This window comes from Thamnophis elegans, chromosome 4, assembly GCF_009769535.1.
Source record: "Thamnophis elegans isolate rThaEle1 chromosome 4, rThaEle1.pri, whole genome shotgun sequence".
In the NCBI taxonomy this organism is placed as follows: domain Eukaryota; kingdom Metazoa; phylum Chordata; class Lepidosauria; order Squamata; family Colubridae; genus Thamnophis; species Thamnophis elegans.
Window position 1 is genome coordinate 131,608,097 of NC_045544.1, and position 21,096 is coordinate 131,629,192.

The 21,096-nt window shown below is 48.2% G+C and overlaps 1 protein-coding gene across 2 annotated transcripts in view; it reads left to right on the top strand.

The window, feature by feature from the left end:
• The window catches only part of AKAP1 (A-kinase anchoring protein 1), a 76,655-nt gene that overhangs the window by 34,367 nt on the left and 21,192 nt on the right, over nucleotides 1-21,096 (top strand). For both annotated transcript variants that reach the window (XM_032215955.1, XM_032215956.1), the window contains exons 2-5: nucleotides 5,224-6,859; nucleotides 9,069-9,202; nucleotides 17,322-17,448; nucleotides 19,051-19,178. In XM_032215955.1, the coding sequence (XP_032071846.1) occupies nucleotides 5,248-6,859; nucleotides 9,069-9,202; nucleotides 17,322-17,448; nucleotides 19,051-19,178 (2,001 nt within the window). In that variant the 5' untranslated portion in view covers nucleotides 5,224-5,247. The remainder of the gene's footprint in view (nucleotides 1-5,223; nucleotides 6,860-9,068; nucleotides 9,203-17,321; nucleotides 17,449-19,050; nucleotides 19,179-21,096) is intronic.

Sequence of the window (21,096 nt, forward strand, 5' to 3'; positions counted from 1 at the left end):
GTCTCCATTTATCTGAATTTACTTCCTTTGTTCATGTTTATGTTCATACCTAAACCTGTCATCTTGTACATGTTTAACAAACAAACAAATAAATAAATCTTGTCAGGAACTTTTTACAGCTCTGATTTTTCCGATATTCACTTGGAATTCAGCTTCTTATAATTTAAATCTGCTTTCCAGTATCCCACATCCTGGAATAAGAGAAAGGTCTAGACCTCCGCTGTGAAATCCTGTCGTGTATTTGAAGAGTGCCTATTGTGTTTCTCCTTCAATCATTCCTCAAGGTTAAATTAAACCCACTTCTGCCTGCCTCTCCTCTATGACTTAGTTCATAATCCTCTGATCAGCCTGATTTCCTTTCTTTGAACCAGTTCCAGTTTCTCTAAATCCTCCTTTAAGTGGAAAGTCCAGAAGTGGGCATAGGACTGAATGTGGGTAGCAAACCAGAGTCAAACAATTATTTAATTGTCATTTGGAAATGATGCTTTGTTGGATATCTCATCCCATTTGTGGCTTATATTCGGTTTGCAATCAATCTTAATTTTCCCTAAGTATCGATAGCAAGCTCAGTAACACCCTGCCTTTGATTTCTGTTTTCTAATGCCGTTTTGATTTGTCTTCACATTGCCTTTTATTACTTTCAGCCAATTTATCTACCAAGATGGTTTTTGAATTTGACTGTGAGAATACAGGGAGTCCTCATTTAGTGAATTCCCCATTTGTATTTGTATTTATTAGTTTGTCAAACATGTACAAGATAGCAGGTATAAATATAGACATGGACATGAACGAAAGAAATGAATACAAATAAATGGGGACAGCAGGACAGGGACGGAAGGCACGCTGGTGTGCTTATGCACGCCCCCTTTACGGACCTCTTAGGAATGGGGTGAGGTCAGTGACGTGCGGTGAAGCTTATGGCTGGTGAGGCAAAAAAGAAAGCAGATTTTGACACCCCCCCCCCCCGCAGCAGCTATGTCCGAAATAGAGGCGCCCCGCAGCTATGTCCGACCCAGCTCGGGGCGCCTCTATGTCAGACAGAAGCGGTGGGGCGCTTTCTTTCTTTTGCCCGTAGGGCAAACACTTCCATCTTGCAGGCGCTGGAGCCGCAGGCCACCAGGAGTACGTCCCGCCCGCAGCAGAAGAGCGCCGGTTCCTGCCCAGGCTGGAGCGAGAGCCGCGGAGGCAAAAGGCAAAGAGGGGTGGGGTGGGTGTTCCAAGAGGTCCCCTCCCCTTTTTACACTCCGCAAGCCAGGCCCGCAGCGGCAAGAGGCTCAGCTCCGCTTCTATCCCCCCCTCCACTCCAGAGAAGCCTGCCGCTGGCGAGTCTCCGCAGCCCCGGTTCCCTCTCCAAGCAGCCCTAGGAGGAAGCGGGCCAGCCCCGCTTCCCTCCCCGGACTTTCCGGCAGCGGAGGACCCACATTCCGCTCCCTCTTCCAAGCCCCGAGTGGCCAGCCTTTCGCCTCCGTGGCTCTCGCTCCAGCCTTGTCCGGGCTCCTCCTTGGCAGGCCTGCCGGAGTTCTGGAAGAAAGTGGCGGGAGCCAAGGCTGGCCACTTGGGGCTTGGAAGGGGGAGCGGAATGCGGGTCCTCCACTGCCAGAAAGTCCGGGGAGGGAAGCGGGGCTGGCCCGTTTCCTCCTGGGGCTGCTTGGAGAGGGAACCGGGGCTGCGGAGACTCGCCCATGGCCGGCTTCTCTGGAGTGGAGGGGCGGGGATAGAAGCGGAGCTGAGCCTCTTGCCGCTGTGGGCCTGGCTTGCGGAATGCAAAAAGGGGAGTGTGCCTCTTGGAACACCCCCACCCCACCCTTCTTCACCTTTCGCCTCCGCGGCTCTCGCTCCAGCCTTGTCTGGGCTGTGGGCTCCTCATTTGAAGAAGTCAGCTTCTTTTTACCACTTTAAATATTCTTCAGGGATTCAGGGAACTATTTCTGTTTCAACTAGTGAACCAACCAAATAATACATACATGTTCATTCATTCATTCATTTCCTTTATTTGTATGCCGCCCTTTTCCCTGGGGGGACTCAGGGCGGCTCACAATTCAAAAAGGGAGGGGGGGAAAGACAAACAGTATTCCAATATGGAAACAATACAACATATTAAAAGAGAGCACAACAGTCACACAATTCGGGTGGGGTTGGAATCTTAACCCCAGGCCAGCCGGGACAGCCAGATCTTCAAAGCAGCGCGGAAGGATTGGAGGGTGGTGAGGGTCCGAATCTCCACGGGGAGTTCGTTCCAGAGGGTTGGAGCAGCCACCGAGAAGGCTCTCCTCCGGGTAGTTGCCAGTTTGCACTGGCTAGTAGATGGAATTCGGAGGAGGCCTAATCGATGCGATCGTATCGGTCTAGTGGAGGTAATTGGCAGTAGGCGGTCTCTCAAATACCCAGGCCCACTACCATGAAGGGCTTTATAGGTGATAAGTAGCACCTTGAAGCGCACCCGGAGATCGACAGGCAGCCAGTGCAGCTCACGGAGGATAGGTGTAACGTGGGGGAAGCGAGGTGCACCCACAATCGCTCGCGCGGCCGCATTCTGGACTAGCTGAAGTCGCCGAATGCTCTTCAAGGGCAGCCCCATGTAGAGCACATTGCATGTTGCAGTGAAGAGCGAGCCTCCTCCTTCTCCCCCACTCCTCTCAACCTCTGAAGCGCGCCTTCCGAAATAACCCGCCCAACGTAAGCATGCTCAGCTGCCAACAAGGCATGATTCGCTGCTCCCAGATCAGGAAGCGGGAGAATCAGTGCCTCCTATGCATACAAATTTTTTTTGCTTTTTAACCCTTTCTTAACTTTTAAAAGACTAAAAATTCCTTATGCAAAAGAGGCCCCGAGTTCTCTCGCCTCCTCCTATAGTTAACACTGAGAGCAGACACCAAGCCACTGTGACTTGGAATCTGGTAGCAACTACCCTGGCTTTAATTATTTTTAAAAAAAATTCTTCAAAATTCTTTCCTTTTCCTGAGGAGACTGGTGAGGCCCCGCCTCCCTTGCCTCTAGTGATTGCACGTCCCTGGGTGAGGTCCATGGTAGACAGTTTAAGGTTGAAGCTGTGAAGGTTTGAGGATGTAACAAGGGAGTCAGGTAGAGCATTCCAGGCGTTGACCACTCTGCTGCTGAAGTCATATTTTCTGCAATCGAGTTTGGAGCGGTTTACCTTGAATTTGTACCAATTTTTTTGCCCGTGTATTATTGAGCTTGAAGTTGAAGAAGTCATTGACAGGTAAGACGTCGTAGCAGACAATTTTGTGTACTGTGCTTAGATCATACCGCAGGCGGCACAGTTCCAGATTGTCCAATCCCCAAATTTCGAGCCTGGTGGCATAGGCAATACTATTGTGAGTAGAGGAGTGGAGTACTCTTCTTGTGAAGTACCTCTGGACTCGCCCGATTGTATTAATGTCCGACAAACAGTGTGGATTCCTGGCAGCCGAGCTGTATTGGAGAATTGGTCTGGCAAAGGTTTTGTGTGCCTTAGTTAGAAATACAATGTTACTACAGAAGAAGCTTCACAAAATTAGGTTAACAACTCTTAATGCCTTTTTGGCAATGTTGTTACATTGCCAAAAAGGCAATGTTGGTTCACAGTTACAACAGTGAAAAAGTAACTTCATGGCCCATCCTCGTATTTACAACCTTTGTAGGTCTGTAAAGCCAAGTGAGGATGGAAGCAGAGTTCCAAATCAGTTTGTTTAACAACCGAGTTGCTGGTCCCAATTGTGTTCACTAACCGAGGGCTACCTGTATTAGTTGTCTTTCTCTCTCCTCACTCTCCCTTACTATCTTGTGTTATGCTGTGGCTTGATTTGTGGAAGAAGACAGGGCTAGAGGTTGCTTTTAGAAGGAAGAACAGGCTATAAATGGGTATGGATTTTATTATGGGTATCAGGACTGATAGGAATTAAGAGATAATTTAAAGATGGGCTTCTTGATGGAAATGGCGCGGTATGCTAATGTTTTGTTTAAGTCAGTGTGTTGTGGCCCACCAGCAGAGCTGGCATCAGATGCAGACAGTGAGGAAGTGGTTGGGGAGAACATGGGCCAGTCCTGGAGTCTGGGGAAGGCTCTGATGAGAGGCAGAGAGGGGGCCAGAGCTGTATGCCAGTTATCAGCTGCCTTCAGAGTCAGACATCAGTGAAGCAGACAAACAGCTGTTCCTAGTGTGCGCATGCGCAGAGTTGCCAGATGAAGGGAACAGCTAAAGAACAGGGGTCAACTTGGGAGTAAGGCCATAGGTCAGTGATGGGCAACCTTTTTGGCGTGGTGTGTCAAAAATCGGCAAAAAATCGAGCATAACTCGCGTTGTGTGTCACTTCGACAAAAACATAATTTTGCGCAATTTATAGTTGCTGCTAATGGCGCTCACAGTTCCCGTTGGCACTCCGCTGTTCCCTGCTGTGGTGCGGTCGTAACCGACAGTCCCAGGAGTAGACTCTCTGTGCTGGCCTGACTGGAGAGAGGCGCGCACTGTTCCCGCGCTCCTCTCCTGCGGGTCCTCCCTCGCCGCGCTGATGACGTGTGTGCGCACGGCACGCACGCCTTACCAGCAGCCCCTGCGCTCAGAAAGGGGCGGCGGCGATACAGTAAGTGAGTGTGGGCGGGGGAGATCACACGTCCCGCCCCCCCCCCCCCCCCGTTCCTCCAGCACAGATTCTTTCATCCTCGGCGGCCGTGCAAGAGCCGAGGATGAATCGCATGAAATCCTGTGCGTGTCACCCCAAATGGCTACGCGTGTCAGCACTGACACGCGTGTCATAGGTTCGCCATCACTGCCATAGGTGGGTGATGAATGCCCCTCCCAGAGAAAATAAAAGAGGAGCGAAGGGGGACGAGTTTGCAGGAGACAATTAGTTCACTTAATTGGTTCGTGACTCCTTGCCAAGTTTTGCCTGGCAGCTCTCCGAGCCAGATAAGATCTGTGACTGTAAATCCTCCCTTGGAAGACTTTGCTGGATGTGAAGAGCAGAATTCACAGGAAATTAATAAAAGGGTTTTTTTGTCGGGACAAGGAGTTTGCTTCATGCTCTTGGGAAGCCTCGCTCAGAACATAGTGTTTCTCAACATTTGTAGCTTGAAGTTGTATGGACTTCAATTCCCAGAATTCCCCAGCCAGCTATGCTTCATCTTTTTCAAGCTGCCAACGTTGAGAAAAATTCGTACCTTTTCTGAACATGGTTAGACAACTGAAGTCTTAATACGGTCCTTTTTTCTCCTCTTCTTTTTCAGGTTTAATTTCTGAGGGTGAATGAAATGGCGTTGCGCTTCCGCAATTTCCTGCCGTTCACCATCCCCGGAGTGCTGGCGCTCATCGGCTGGTGGTGGTTTTCTTCACGTAAAAAGGAGTGCGTCAGTAACCACGACAGGCAAGATCTTCCCAGCTTGGAAGAGCGCCAGAAATGTTCTCCTCCGAAGGAGCCAAGTTCTTGGAAAACTGGACAGTCGGACAGTGAACTTTCTCCACCTCTACAGGTCAGGCAGTGTAGCGATTCACCCTTTCAAGAACGTCCGACACCTTTAACAGAAGACAGCGCCCAAAGCTTAGAAACGTTGGGAAAAGACCTTCCCGTTGGGGCAACACTAATCCTCCAACCAGATTCACTTCAGGACGACAGTGGAGAAGTGGAAGTGATGGGGCCTCAAGGTGTCCTTGGTTCCCCTTCGCCCAAGATCTCTCTTCTGGATGTACAAAGAGTTGATGACTCCCAAATGGATAAGACAGTCAATGAAGGGAAGCCCGATTCCAATCAAGCATCCAACCAAGGGCTGTTGGCAACTCCTGGGTCTGAAAAATGGGAGGACAATAGCAAAGATGGGATGGTCCAGATCGGTTCATCTGAGAGGCCTTTGAGAGAAGACCAGTATTCTGCATCCACCTCTATGGATTCTTTCCCCGTCGCCTGCTCCAGAAAGATAACTGAAGAAGTTCCTGATGAGATGCCTAAGGAACGTGTTGAAACGGAAGAAGGAAGCGATAGTAACAGTGGCGAAGGAGAGGCTGCAGTTGGGACACTGACCAAGTGTGTTGAACCTGCTAGGTCGGAGATGGTTGAGGAAGGGATGACGTCCAGTTCAAAGACTGGTAGCATGTCAAAGCACAATGGATGCAGAGAAGTTGGGTATAAGGGTGGTCTGGAAAAAGAGAGGATAGGAGCCATTAGTTTGGACAAACAAGAAGTGGAGAAGATCGAGCAGGTGGCCATTCAAATCATTTCCAATGTCATCCGGGCAGCCACTGAGGAAGTATTATCAGGGTCGGTCAGTGATATGTCAGAGAGGATATGCCAAATAGCAAGCCGGGTGGATAGTCCTCGGGAGAAGGTGTGCACTGGAGTTGTTGGCCAAGCAGAATCCAGCCAGGGTGGTGACTGTGTGAGCCAGAAGGTTGCTACTGTGGAAGTATCTCCCCTCCTGGAGGAGAACGTCAACCGTCATGCTACCTATTCAAGTTGTTTGACTCACGGCCAACTGGTCAACCGAAGTCACAACCGGCTCAGAGACTCCAGTTGTCCCACCAGGCGGTCTGTTGGCAGCCTGACACCAGCTACGAACCACGAGGAGGAGTTTGAGGATGGTCACATAGTGATGGAAGACTCTGGGTGCAGCGCCTGCACCTCGGAAGATGGGGCTAGTGCCGAGGATCTCTTGAAAAGTGCTTCATCTCCACCTCCACAACATCTGGATCTGTTGAATGCCTCCACCATCAAAGACTCAGAGAACAAGTCCGCGTCGATCCAGAAGCCACCTTCCTCCATGTCAACGGAAAACAGGGTGCCATACAGCAATGGCGTGCTGAAGGAGGACTTTCCGCCTCTGAGCCACGAACAGCCATGGCCCACGGAGGCCGATACAGACCACTCAGGAGGTAAGGATCCTCTTTCACCTTAACTAAGTACATGTAGTCCTCAACATACAACCATTCAGTGACCATTCAAATTACAAGGGCACTGTAGGATTATGTGTGACTTATGGCCATTTTTCACACGACTATAGCAGCATCCCCAAGGTCACATGATCAAAATTCGAGGGTTTTTAAAAAATATTTATTATTAAATTTGTATTGCCGCCTATTCGCCCATGGCAACTAGCATGTATTTATGATGGTTTCAATGTCCTGGGGTCATGGGATCACTTTTTCCGGCCTTCTGACATGCCAAGGCAGATTCATTTAATGACTGTATCAAGTGCGGTGATTCACTTAACAATTGTGGCAAGAAATGTCATAAACTGGGGCAAAACTCACTTAACAACTGTCTTGCTTAGCAATAGACATTTTGGGCTCAGTTTTGGTCATACGTCGAGGACTACCTATAGGTCCAGCTCTTATTTTTCTGTGGTAAAAGGTGGGGTAACTTCTTCAGAGCACCTCTAATAAGGTGGATTACTGAAATTTCTTTGTACTCTTTGAAATGTTAGGATGTGAGCACCCATAAATCTATAGTGAAGTTCAGGGAAATGGAAGTTTGAGTGAGCTTGTCGATCAGGAAGGTCAGCGGTTTGAATTCCTAGCACCATGTAATGGAGTGAGCTCCCGTTACTTGTCCCCCCCTTCTGCCAACCTAGCAGTTCAAAAGCATGTTAAAATGCAAGTAGAAAAATAGGAACCACCTTTGGTGGGAAGGTAACAGCGTTCCCTTCAGTGTTTAGTCATGCCAGCCACATGACCACAGAGACGTCTTCAGAGAGCGCTGGCTCTTTGGCTTTGAAATGGAGATGAGCACTGCCCCCTAGAGTCAGGAACGACTAGTCCATATGTGTGAGGGGAACCTTTACCTTTACCTATCTGTCAAAAAAATTGATATGATCAAACCCACCCAGTTGTAAATGCATATTGAAACGGAATTTTAGTCATAGGCTGCCATCTTGACTTTTTGTCAGAGAAAAAGGAGTAGCTTCAATCACATTGAAGTAGTAACTGTGAAAGGGATCTTGGAGTCCTAGTGGACAACCATTTAAAGATGAGCCAGCCGTGTGCAGCAGCTGCCAAAAAAGCCAACACAGTTCTAGGCTGCATAAACAGAGGGATAGAATCAAGATCACGTGAAGTGTTAATGCCACTTTATAATGCCTTGGTAAGGCCACACTTGGAATACTGCATTCAGTTTTGGTCGCCAGATGTAGAAAAGATGTGGAGACTCTGGAAAGAGTGCAGAGAAGAGCAACAAAGATGATTAGGAGACTGGAGGCTAAAACATATGAGGAACGGTTGCAGGAACTGGGTATGTCTAGTTTGATGAAAAGAAGGACTAGGGGAGACATGATAGCAGTCTTCCAGTATCTCAGGGGCTGCCACAAAGAAGAGGGAGTCAAACTATTCTCCAAGGCACCTGAGGGCAGAACAAGAAGCAATTGGTGGAAACTAATCAAGGAGAGAAGCAATTTAGAACTGAGAATAAATTTCCTTACAGTTAGAACAATTAATCAGTGGAACAGAAGTTGCCTCCAGAAGTTGTGAATGCCCCAACATTGGAAGTCTTTAAGAAGCTGTTGAACTGGTATAGGGTTTCCTGCCTAGGCAGGGGGCTGGACTAGAAGACCTCCAAGTTCCCTTCCAACTCTGCTATTGTATTGGATAGATAGATAATAGATTATAGGTAGGTAGGTAGGTAGGTAGGTAGGTAGGTAGGTAGGTAGGTAGGTAGGTAGGTAGGTAGATAGATAGATAGATAGATAGATAGATAGATAGATAGATAGATAGATAGATAGATAGATAGATGATATAGATAGATGATAGATAGATAGATGATATAGAGAGATGATAGATAGATAGATAGATAGATAGATAGATAGATAGATAGATAGATAGATAGATAGATATGATGATTGATTATAGAGAGATAGAGAGATTAGATGATAGATTAGACCATAGGGAGAGAGAAAGAGAGAGATTGACTGATTGACTGACTGGAGGGGCATCACCTGGGCTAGAGAAGTTTGTTCTGCCCACCTCTATAGCTCCTTATGTCAAGGGAGAAAGCAGAATGAGAGGATCGAAAGTGAGTTTGCTACACTCTCTCTTGCCCAGCATTTCATCACCCTGTAAGTGAAGGAACGTGGCTGCTTTTCTTTTTTAGGCTCTGACGTGAACAGCATGGACTCGGTGGACAGCGGCTGTGCTCTCCGCAAGAATGACAGCTGCCTGACTGCCAAGATGGGAACGGACTGCAATAAGGAAGAGCTTGTCATCTGGGAAATTGAAATACCGAAGGTAACGTCCAGAAAATTGTCTGTCTACCTAGTCGTGATTTTGCTTAAATGGGGATTCCCAACTTTTTCAGTTGGGCACTTTCTTGGTCCTAGTTCCTTTCCTTTACTGTGATTCCTCCAATGTCCACATACTCCTGATCTTGATGGCCTTCATATGTGGTTCACAAACGGGGGTCTTTTCTTGGGTTGATGATTTTGGGGCATGTACCTTTCTGGGAATTTTATTAAGATAAAATTAAAGATAAAATTTATTAAGATAAAATCTTGCCCAGAGAGTTGGCCTAGAATAGCAGTCACCAACTGGTGGTCCATGAGAAAATTTTGGTGGTCCCGCAGAAAAATTATTTGCATTTTTTATATTGCACTAAATCGGGGGTCCTCAAACTACGGCCCCTGGGATGGATACGTGCAATGAATGTTTCTGTTGCTGCAGAGAGTCTCCTCCTTCGGGGTCTTTTTGTGCGGGTCAGAAATTCCAACTTGGGGTCTGCTTCAGCCTCCTAGTGCGGGACTTTGGGCGAAAGCTGGAGGGAAGTGCCACTGGTGGCGAAGAGCCGGAGGGCCTTGTGCCAGTGGGACTGCATCATGGCCTGCAACTGGCTGACCATCTCACCCCGCTGAGCCTCCAGGTGCTGGTACCTGGCCTTGCACTCCCACAGGTCTTTCCTCTGCTTGGAAAGCCTATGCTCCTAGTCCTCAGTGAAGTGCTTCTGCTGAGCCTCCTTCTCGGTCAGATTTAATTTGAACTGAGCCAGGTGTTTTGCCAACTCTTTCTCATGGTGGCTGCATTCCAACAACTGCTTCCTGTTAGGGCCCTAAGGAGTTGGGGCGGGGAGGCGAGGAGTGGCTGGGAGGGGAGGGGCGAGTAGAGGCTGGCGCGGCACCCCTCAATGTGAGTGACATCGAGTTTGCCACACCCAGTCACATGACTACCTAGCCACACCCACCCACCCGGTCATTCGGCAGATTGTATTAGTGGCCCGTGAGATTTAAAATGTTGTAAAACTTTTGAAAAATGGCCGTCCCTCGCATTTCTCAGTGCTGTTGTAACTTTGAACGTTCACTAAATGGGCCGTCGTAAGCCGCGCACTCCTTGCGCAGCTTCTCTTACGTCTTTGCAGCCCTGGAGTTTCACCATCTTCCCTCCCGTCGGAATTCCTGTCCTGTGGAAAGGTTTTGCGTGCAGACAATGAGCTATTCTGAGCTCCTGGTTCTCTAAGCATATTCCACAGCTTGAGGTGGTTGACACAATCTGTGACCTTTCTATAATTGATGAAGCCCACATTGACCTATTTTTGTGCCGCTTCTCCCGCTTTCTCAGTTGTGCCTCTTGTTCCTTACCCTTTTGTAAGGCCAATGTGAGCTTCCGTCATCCTCCTTTTCCATGTAGGGCTCCCATCTGCCTTGAATAGTGATCCTAAGCGGTCGGTAAGATTTAAGATTTAATTTATTTGTATGCCGCCCTTCTCCGGGAGGGACTCAGGGTGGCGAACAACTCAAAAGGGGAAAGGGGATACAAACACAATACATATAATTAAAATACACAAGAGTCATATGGCCATACAAGTCGAGAGGGGAGGGGAACTTATCAACCCCAGGCCTGCCGGCACAGCCAGGTTTTGACGGCTTTCCGGAAGGCCTGGAGAGGGGTGAGGGTCCGAATCTCCGCGGGGAGTTCATTCCAAAGGGCTGGAGCTGCAACAGAGAAGGCTCTCCCCCGGGTAGTAGCCAGATGGCATTGGCTGGTAGACGGAACCCGGAGGAGGCCGACCCTGTGCGATCTAACGGGTCTGTGGGAGGTAATTGGCAGAAGGTGGTCTCTCAAGTACCCAGGTCCAATACCATGAAGGGCTTTATAAGTTACGACTAGCACTTTGAAGTGTATCCGGAGACCGATCGGTAACCAGTGCAGCTCGCGGAGGATAGGTGTAACGTGGGTGTACCGAGGTGCACCCACAATCGCTCGCGCGGCTGCATTCTGGACGAGTTGTAGTCTCCGAATACTCTTCAAAGGCTGCCCCATGTAGAGCGCATTGCAGTAGTCCAGTCTTGAGGTAAACGTCTATGGCGGTTCTCAGTCATCCAGATCATGGTTACCCCAAAGGTGCCTTTTCAAGAGGCAACTGGACTTTCTGCGTTATTCTTTGAAGATGTTTTGCTTCTCGTCTGAGAAGCTCCTTCAGAGCTAAAGAAGCTTCTTGGACGAGAAGCGAAACATCTTCAAAGAAAAACCAAGAAAGTCCAGTTGCCCCTTGAAAAAAGCACCTTTGGGATCCTAAGCAGTGTTTTGCTAGCACGTGAAACTAAGACTATTGCGTAATGGTTTGTATCTATATATTGCTAAAACCCTCATTGTCGGAACCATCGACTGTGCAAAATAGTACATCTTAGGGCAACAACCATTGAATTAAAGGTAAAGGTTCCCCCGCACATGCGTGCTAGTCGTTCACGACACTAGGGGGCAGTGCTCATCTCTATTTCTAAGCCGAAGAGCCAGCGCTGTCCAAAGACGTCTCCGTGGTCATGTGGCCCGCATGACTCAACGCCAAAGGCGCACGGAACGCTGTTACCTTCCCACCAAAGTGGTCCCTATTTTTCTACTTGCATTTTTACGTGCTTTCGAACTGCTAGGTTGGCAGAAGCTGGGACAAGTAACGGGAGCTCGCTCCGTTACATGGCGCTAGGGATTCAAACCGCCGAGCGTCTTAGCCACTGAGCCACCACATCCCTTTGAACTAAGGTTAGCTCTGGGCTAACTTACAAAATGCATCCAAAAACTGGGACCCAGACTCCCATAGAATTTGAAATTTGACAAATTTAATAAAATCTTTTATGACACAATACTAATCACAAAACAGTTTATAACAGGAATGTCAAACCCGCGCTGTCACAGCAGCTTCACGTGATGTATTGGGTTCCCCCCCCCCTTTGCTAAGCCGGGTAGGGGTGGAGCCAGGACATGACGCATCTGGTCCGCGGGCCATAAGTTTGAAACCCCTGGTTTATGACATAACAGAGCCAGTTTGGTATAGTTTGTTTGTTTGTTTGTTTATTGGATTTATATGCCGCCCTTCTCCCAAAGGACTCAGGGCGACGTACAACGTTAAAAAAAACACATATTACAAAAGTTAAAAAGGAAATTAGATAGAGTATCCAAAAACAAACTCAATTAAACTCCCTCCCCCCAGATTGTTAGCCGCCCTGAGTCTCTCGGGAATAGGGCGGCATACAAATTGAATAAACCTTAACCTTAACCTTAATATTAACAATAACATTTAAAAAATTAGATTAAAATTAACAATTAAATCAATCATTTATTTCATTTTGTTCAGGCCAGGCCAGCTTGCTGGAAAAGCCAACTTTTTAGTGTTAAGGCAAGGCTATCAAACTCTCAGCCAGCGGGCTGGATGTGTCATGTACTTCCCACGCCCGTGCCCCGTTTAGCGAAGGGCAAAAACAAGTCACAATACGTTACGTGATGATGCTGTGACAAGGTGAGTTTGACACCCCTATGTTAAGGCCTCAGCCTAGAAAGTAGGAGGCTATGAGTTCATGTTCTGCCTTAGCCACGAAAGCCCGCTGGATGACTTTGGGCCGATCATTCTCTTTCAGCCCAACTCACCTCTCAGGATTATTGTTGTGGAGGAAACAGGAGGAGGAAGGGCTATGTTTGCCTTCTGGAGTGATTTGTAAAAATAAAAGCCGGATAAAGGCAGTAAAAATGAAGATAGGACTTGGATCCGTGATGGCTAACCTTTTTATTATGGCGCGCACATGTGTCCACACCAATTCAATCCTCCCCGCCCACCTGTGCATTTGCGCGTGACCCCTCCCCGCGCACATGCGTGGACGACCCCTCCCCAGGCTCCGGAGGCTTTACTGAAGCCTGGGGAGGGCGAAAACGGCCTCCCCCAGAAGCCGGAAACAGATCGTTTCTGGCTTCCGGAGAGCCTCCAGGAGGCCGGGGGAGGCCCTTTTCGCCCTCCCCAGGCTTCAGGAAAGCCTCCGGAGACTCGGGAGCCTGAAAATGGCCTCCCCTGGACTCCCTCCAGTACCTCCAGATTGTTTCCAAACTTCCGGGTGCCCGTTGGGGCCGTTTTTTGCCCTCCCCAGCATCTGGAGGCTTTTATGAAGCCTGGGGAGGGCAAAAATGGCCTCCTCCAGCTCTCCAAAAGACTGCAAATCATCTAGCTGTTGTGCGTGCCAGCAAATATGGCTCTGTGTGCCATTGGTTTGCCCTCACGGACTTAAGATTGTTGTGAGCAATATGCTGACTCTTAGAACCCTTACTGATCCTTCTTCTCCTGCTTGCCATGTTTTTGTGGATATTCCATTCCTGCAGCCTTCCAGTTTGGTAATGACTGGAGTGGCGATTTAACTCCAATCTTCTAGTACTAGAGATTCTTGTAAGTAAGGAGCAGTGATGTGCGGTGAGGTTTATGACTGGTGAGGCAAGCGGGCAAAAGCCGCCCTATGTCGGACACAGCACCGGGGCTTCAGCGGGGCTTTCGGAAAGGCGAGAGAACCACGTGCCTCATCTACATAAGGAATTTTTTGGCTTTTAACCCTTGCTTAACTCTGCTCGAGTGATCATAAAGTCAGACTAAATGAGGCATGTGGTTCTCCCGCCTCCTCCTGTAGAGGGCACTTTTTTAGAGGCTTTTTTAAACAGTTAAGCACTAAGCAGAGTCATCCACTGTGACTCTGGCAGCAACTATCTCAGCCTTTTTCCTTTTAATTTTTTCTTTTCTTTTGATGATGACAGTGGTGAGGCCCTGCCTCCCCTGACTGCACGTCACTGGTAAGGAGTATTGTCCAAAGCAGTGTTTCTCAACCGGGGCAACTTTAGGATGTCTGGACTTCAACAGTTGCCTCTTAGGGGTCAAAAACACCTTTGGCAAAGACGCTCATAAGTCACTTTTTAAAGTTGGTTGCAACTTTGAATGGTCACTAAAAGAACTGTTGTAAGTCGAGGAGTTAGAGAGGAGTTGGCCAAATAACCCTAGAACTATTAGCTAGACTTGGAATCCAAGAATATTCTGAGGAGGAGACAGTGGCAAACCACTTTTGTCTGGATGCCGAGCAGCTACGTGGGTGTGTCTGGTAGGAGTGGAGCTTAACTGGAGGGCATTGACTTATGCCAGCTTGTTTTATTTATCTTAAGAAAAGAAGCAAGGCAATTGGCCAATGTAGCCGCTGGCATTGTATTTCTACTCCGTGAATTATGACAAGAAGACTCATCCCGGGGGGAAAAAAAAGAGTTTTCTGAGAAGGCATCAAGTTGGTAGAAGGACTGATCTTAATTGGCAGTTGTCCAAAGAATGGCAAGGGGATTTTTAAAGCTCTTTCCCTCCGTGACCCGTCAAAACCGCGGTCCACAAAAGCGCGATCGACGAAAGCGCGCATTTGACGTCATCACAGCGTGACGAAAAAAATTAAAAATTGAAATAAAAATTAAATTAAAGCAAGCCGATTCACATAAAGGTAAGGGTTAGGGTTAGGGTTAGGGTTAGGTTAAGGGTTAGGGTTAGGTTTAGAGCGTTAGGGTTACGTTTAGCGTTAGGTTAAGGGTTAGCGTTAGGTTTAGCGTTACGTTAACGGTTAGGTTTAGGGTTAGATTTAGGGTTAGGTTTAGGGTTAGGTTTGGGGGGGTTAGGGTAAGGTTTTCGCTTTATTTTTACATTTTTCGATCACAGCGCAATGTTTTCGTCACACTGTGATGACGTCAAATGCGCGCTTTCGTCGACCGCGATTTTGTCGTCCGCGGTTTTGTGGTGGAACCCTTTCCCTCAATCCAATTGTATTATTTTATAAATAATTCAAGGTGGTAAACATAATATTTCTTCCTCCTATTTCCCCTACAGCAGTGGTGGCTAACCTTTTTGTTGTTGGGTACCAAAAATGCAAGCGCACATGCGCGATAGCATGCGCGACGGCACCCATAATGCAAAACGCCCCCACACACATGCATGCATGCACAACTCCTCCCCCCCTTCACTGCACTACTTGCCTCCAAGCTGAGCTTGGTATTTCCTCCCGGGGGGGGCAGGGTAGGCCATTTTCACCCTCCCAAGGCTCCGGAACAGCCTCCGGAATCTGGGGAGGGCAAAAAACGGGCCCCATAGGCCTACCGGAAGTTTGGAAATGATCCGTTTCCGGCTTCCAGAAGGCGGCCGTTTTTGTCCTCTCCAGGCTCCGGAAGCTTTCCTGAAGCCGGGGGAGGGTGAAAACATCATCAACCAGCCCTCTGGAAGGCCAAAAATCAGCTGTCCACGACACGCATGTGCCTTGGAACTGACGGGTGGCGTGGCGGCAGATTTGGCCCTGTGTGCCACAGGTTCACCATCATGGCCCTATAGCAACATCCCTATGAAGTAAATTGGGCTGAGAGACGGACTGGCCCAAAGTCAGTCAAACTGGCTTCCATGTGTAAAGTAGGACTAGAACTCACTGTTTCCTGGTGATTGACCCAAAGTCACCCAAAGTAGCTTTCAAATCTAGGGTGGAACTTGAATTCAGTTTCTGGGTTTCTAGCCAGGTGCCTTAATCACTAGACCAGTGTTTCTCAACCTTGGTAACTTGAAGATGTCCGGACTTCAACTCCCAGAATTCCCCAGCCAGCGAATGCTGGCTGGGGAATATTGGGAGTTGAAGTCCAGACATCTTCAAGTTGCCAAGGTTGAGAAACACTGCACTAAACCAAACTGTTGCTTAGTTATGGTATATCCCCTCACTAAGAACCTGTGGTACCACAGAACAGAACAATAAAATAGAATGGAGCTGGAAGGGACCTTGGAGGTCTTCTAGTCCAGCCTCCTGCTCTGGCAGAACACTCCATACCATTTCAGACAAGTGGCTGCCTTGAGTTTGACACCCCTGAACTAAAGGTTTTACTGTTATTTAGCTTTGTAAACTGCTGCAAGCCAGCTTTATTCATTTATTAAATTTGTTGGAGTGCCCAACTCAAGTGCGTGACTCCGGGTGGCTAATAAGATTAAAATAAAAACCATGCTGCAATTCATATAATCTTTGGGTTATGACTGTAATTGTTGTTAGTTGCGAAATCGTATCCGACCCATTGTGACCCCGTGGACAACATTCCTCCAGGCCTTCCTGTCCTCTACCATCCTCTGGAGTCCATTTAAGCTCACGCCTACTGCTTCAATGACTCCATCCAGCCACCTCATTCTCTGTCGTCCCCTTCTTCTTTTGCCCTCCATCTTTCCCAGCATGAGGCTCTTCTCCAGTGAGTCCTTCCTTCTCATTTGGTGGCCAAAGTACTTGAGTTTCATCTTCAGGATCTGTCTTCTAAAGAGCAGTCAGGGTTGATCTCCTCTAAGACTGACCGGTTGGATGGCCTTACAGTCCAAGGGACTCGCAGGAGTCTTCTCCAGCACCAGAGTTCAAAGGCCTCCATTCTTTGGCGCTCAGCCTTCCTTATGGTCGCAACTTTCACAGCCATATATTGCAACTGGGAAAACCAGAGCCTTGACTAGACACACTTTTGTTGGCAGGGTGATGTCTCTGCTTTTTAGTATGCTTGAGTATGAGTGCAATGGAGCCTACCTATTACAGTTGTAAGTTATGAAGCAGGTCATCAAGTCACCGACCTGATTTTACAACCTTTTTTTTTGCAGTGGTCATTAATCAAACCTAGTGTTTGCTTATGGGACATTTTTGCTAAAAACCACAGGTAAATGCCACTTTGCAGTAAAGAAACAAACATAAATTGTGGTCATGTGACTGTGGGTCACTGCAAATGGCTGTAAATGCAGATCCATTGCCAGGTATCCAAAATGTCGTCCTGTGACCAGGTGGGCAGGCATCAGATCTTTGGTCATAAGTAGCTTTTTGGGATTCTGTCATAATTTTGGTTGCTAAGCAACTGGCTACAAGTTGAGGACTACATGTATAAATAATATAAAATAGCAGCCAGGCAACAATACAGTGCAAATATTGACTGCCAATGCTACCCAAAAAGCTTCTGGATATTAATTTGAAAAATAATTACGTTTTTGTAATTCCAGAGTTGATATGCTTGGTCCTTTCTGATCTATGGAAGGAGAGACCTGCAAATGTGTCCCTCCATTTATGGTTATTTCTTTTTCTTTTCCCTGTAGCACTTAGTAGGACGACTGATAGGCAAACAAGGGAGATACGTGAGTTACCTGAAGCAGGCCTCCGGTGCCAAAATCTACATTTCCACTCTACCTTACACCCAAGACTTCCAGATCTGCCATATAGAAGGTGAGTGGAAGCTGCTGGAGGGCTACTGTCTGTCGAATGGACAGTTCACCCCAAGTTTAAAACATGGCACATTTGATTTTGATTGACCGAATCTGGGAATTCTCCACCCCTATGGTCCTTCTACACTGAATTAAGACTTTGTGGAAGAGTGGGGCAGTGGTTAGAATGCAGTATGGCAGGCCAACTCTGACCACAGCCTGGAGTTCGATCCTGACTGGCTCAAGGTTGACTCACAGCCTTCCATCCTTCCAAGGTCGGTAAAAGGAGAACCCAGATTGTTGGGAGCAATATGCCGACATTAGAAAACTGTGATGGCAATCCTGGGGCATGCAGAGCCCTCTCTATGGGCATACAAGCCGTCACCCCACTGCGTGCGCACCGGCCAGCTGGTTTTCGTGTTTTCGCCGTGCATGCGCAGGGGGCAGGGTGCATGCAGGAGACAAATGCACATGCAGAGGGGGGAGCGTGGAGCGTAGGGGGGTGTCACGTGCGCATGCATACGGGGTTGTGTGCACGTGCACAGAATTGTGCACGCATACATGGGGGGCGCATGTGGGGATGCATGTGCACGCTTTTGGCACACACAGCGACGAAAAGGTTAGCCATCAATGATCTAGATAGTGTTGTAAAGCACTATGGGGTTATATACAAGTCTAAGTGTTATTGCTAAGAATGGCCCAGATCTGTGTTTCTTCTTAGCAACTTTATGATGGGTGGACTTCAAGTCCCAGAATTCCCCAGCCAGCCATACTGGTTTTGAGGAATTCTGGGAGTTGAAGTCCACCCATCTTAAAATTGTTGACGTAGAGAAACACTAGGTCCAGATGGAAAACCATTGGCCCCACAACCATAGAGCGTACCCCCAGAGCAGCCACTGCCGGAAGACTCGGCAGCCTACTCCATGGTTTGGAAGCCGCTGAAAAAGCCATGCCGGGATGGCGGCGGCGGGCGGTCGCAGCGGTGGTGCCCTGGCTCTGTAGGGAGAGCTGGGCCAGGGCATTGTGAGGCTGGGAGGCGTGTGAGTGGGGAGCGGAACAGCCACTCGCGCAACCCCCCTTTCCAGCTGTGCAGAGCGCCATTCACTTGCATGCCGAAGGCGGCAAGCTGCGGGACCCGGGCAGCGGTGAACAGGCACTCATGCGGCTCAGCGATACCCCTAGTTCAGTGAATGGCGCTGTGCCCGGCTGGAAAGGGGGTTTGCCAGGTGGCTGCTCGTGAGCGTGGTCACTTCATGGCTGCTGTGTTGCGCTGCTGTGACAGCGCAACACAGCTGTTCGGCACTGAGGCTGTGCCCGGCTCTTTGGGAGCCAGCTCGCAAGAGAGCAGCCGCCTGGCAACCCCAAAACAATAAGCTCTCCCCTGATAATAAGACCAAAGCCATATTTTGTGGGTCAAAAAAATAAGACCCTGTCTTATTTTCGGGAAAACATGGTAGATATTGGCCTGGCTGCTCCTTTACAGGACGCAAAGCAAAAACATTCCTCTCTTGCTTAAATGAGGAATCGCTTATCTCTTGTGAGGTAGGCTATCTTGATTCTTCTTTTGCGCAGAAACATTTTCTGAAATCTGTATTTTCTTCCCCACCCCTCTCCTTCCCCGCAGGCTCTCAGCAAAACGTTGACAAAGCACTGACCCTGATTGGAAAGAAGTTCAAGGATTTGAGTCTCACCAACATCTACGCTCCCCCACCCCCACCGTTGCCATTGCATTCCCTCCCCATGACCTCCTGGGTAAGCGCAAACTCAAGAATCTGGGTCCCCTCTTAGTAGAACTGGAGACAATTGCAGGCTTTGGAAGGTCTTTGATTCACTAGTTGTTAGGTTACGCTATATGCTCCCTTGCTTTCTTGCCACATCTTTGTCATGACCATTTCAAAGCATCTTAGCCTGGGGGTACATTTTTCTTGGAGGTGGAAGCGTCTTCAGAATCCAAAGCTTTGGTCAAAGGTTGAAACGGTTCCACCACAAAACCGTGTTTGACTAAAGTGCGCTCGACGAAACCGCGTAGCTGACGTCATCACAGCGCGACGAAAAAAGCACGCTGTAAACGCTAAAGCTAAAATTAACCCCTAAACCTAAACCTAACCCCCCTAAACCTAATCCTAAACCTAACCCTAAACCTAACCCTTAACCTAACCCTAAACCTAACCCTTAACCTAACCCTAAACCTAACCCTTAATCTAACGCTAAACCTAATCCTAACCCTTAACCTAACCCTAAACCTAACCCTAACCGTTAACCTAACCCTAAACCTAACCCTAACCCTTAACCTAACCCTAACCCTAACCCTAACCCTAACCCTTAATCTAACGCTAAACCTAATCCTAACCCTTAACCTAACCCTAAACCTAACCCTTAACCTAACCCTAAACCTAACCCTAAACCTAACCCTTAATCTAACGCTAAACCTAATCCTAACCCTTAACCTAACCCTAAACCTAACCCTAACCCTTAACCTAACCCTAACCCTTAACCTAACCCTTAACCTAACCCTAACCCTTAACCTAACCCTAAACCTAACCCTTACCTTAACTTGAATCGGCTTGCTTTCAAAGCGCTATTTAAAGCACCCTTTTTTCTCCGCGGTCGCTGTTGTCGCCCTGCTGATGACGTCAGCGACGCGGTTTAATCGGGCGCGCTTTAATGGAGCACGGTTTTGTCGTGCCATAGTTGAAACAACAACAACCTCCAACTGGTTTTATACATGTGTGTAGAAACACGTTAGACACATGTGCTAAAGGAGCTCGAGCATCTGTTGCAACACTGATTTCATGTGTCCTGGGTTGACCTGTATCCTTGAGAGCTTCTGATCTTAAGGGGGTAAATGCATTCGTGCAGATTTGGGAAGTTGTGCGTAGCAAAAGGTTGGGAACTTGTAGTCCTAACAGCCACCCACAGCCTTTTTTCAGAAACTCTCTGCCAGGGTGTAGACCCACAGCAGGAACAGACTGTTCTGTTGAAGTAGGAAGAAAGAGAGGGAATAAAACTATCACAGGGAAAACAAGGGAGCCGCGAAGAAGAGAGAGAAAAGGGTTTACCAATAGAAGAGAAGATTTGTAGTTCAGAGTTGAACTGTGGAATCCTTGCCACTCTCTTTGCTGTCGTTGTTTTTGTAGACGCATCGTTACCTAGCTAGGTAACATCATCAGTGTTGGTTGGAGGTTTGTTTCTGACCCCCGTGGGCAGGGCATGCTTCCATACCCATTCATACAGAAAGAATAGTTGTTCCTTAGGGGGAGGTTTGCCATTGTACTGTATGCAAATTTCTGCCATTGTCATGCTTTCTGAAATGTTTGACACCCATATGTCTGTGATGGCGAACCTGTGGCACCTGGAGCCATGTTGCCCGGCACGCACGAAGTCGCCTGTTCATCTTCCGGGTTTTTGGCGCGCATGCACGTGTGATGATCAGCTGGCCTTTGTGTGTGCGGCAATACCGGAAACTGAAAGAGCTGGTCTTCCGGATCGTGGTCCTGCGTGCAAATGCCCCCTCGGCAGCTGCTCTTCTGGATCGTGGTCCAAGCACACTCTTTGGTTCGCCCTCACTGCCATATATGATACTGAGGATATTTGTAGCTTAGGGTTGAACTATAGAGTCCTTGGTGCTCTCTGAGCCTGGTGGTTTTCTTGCACATGTTTCATAACCCAA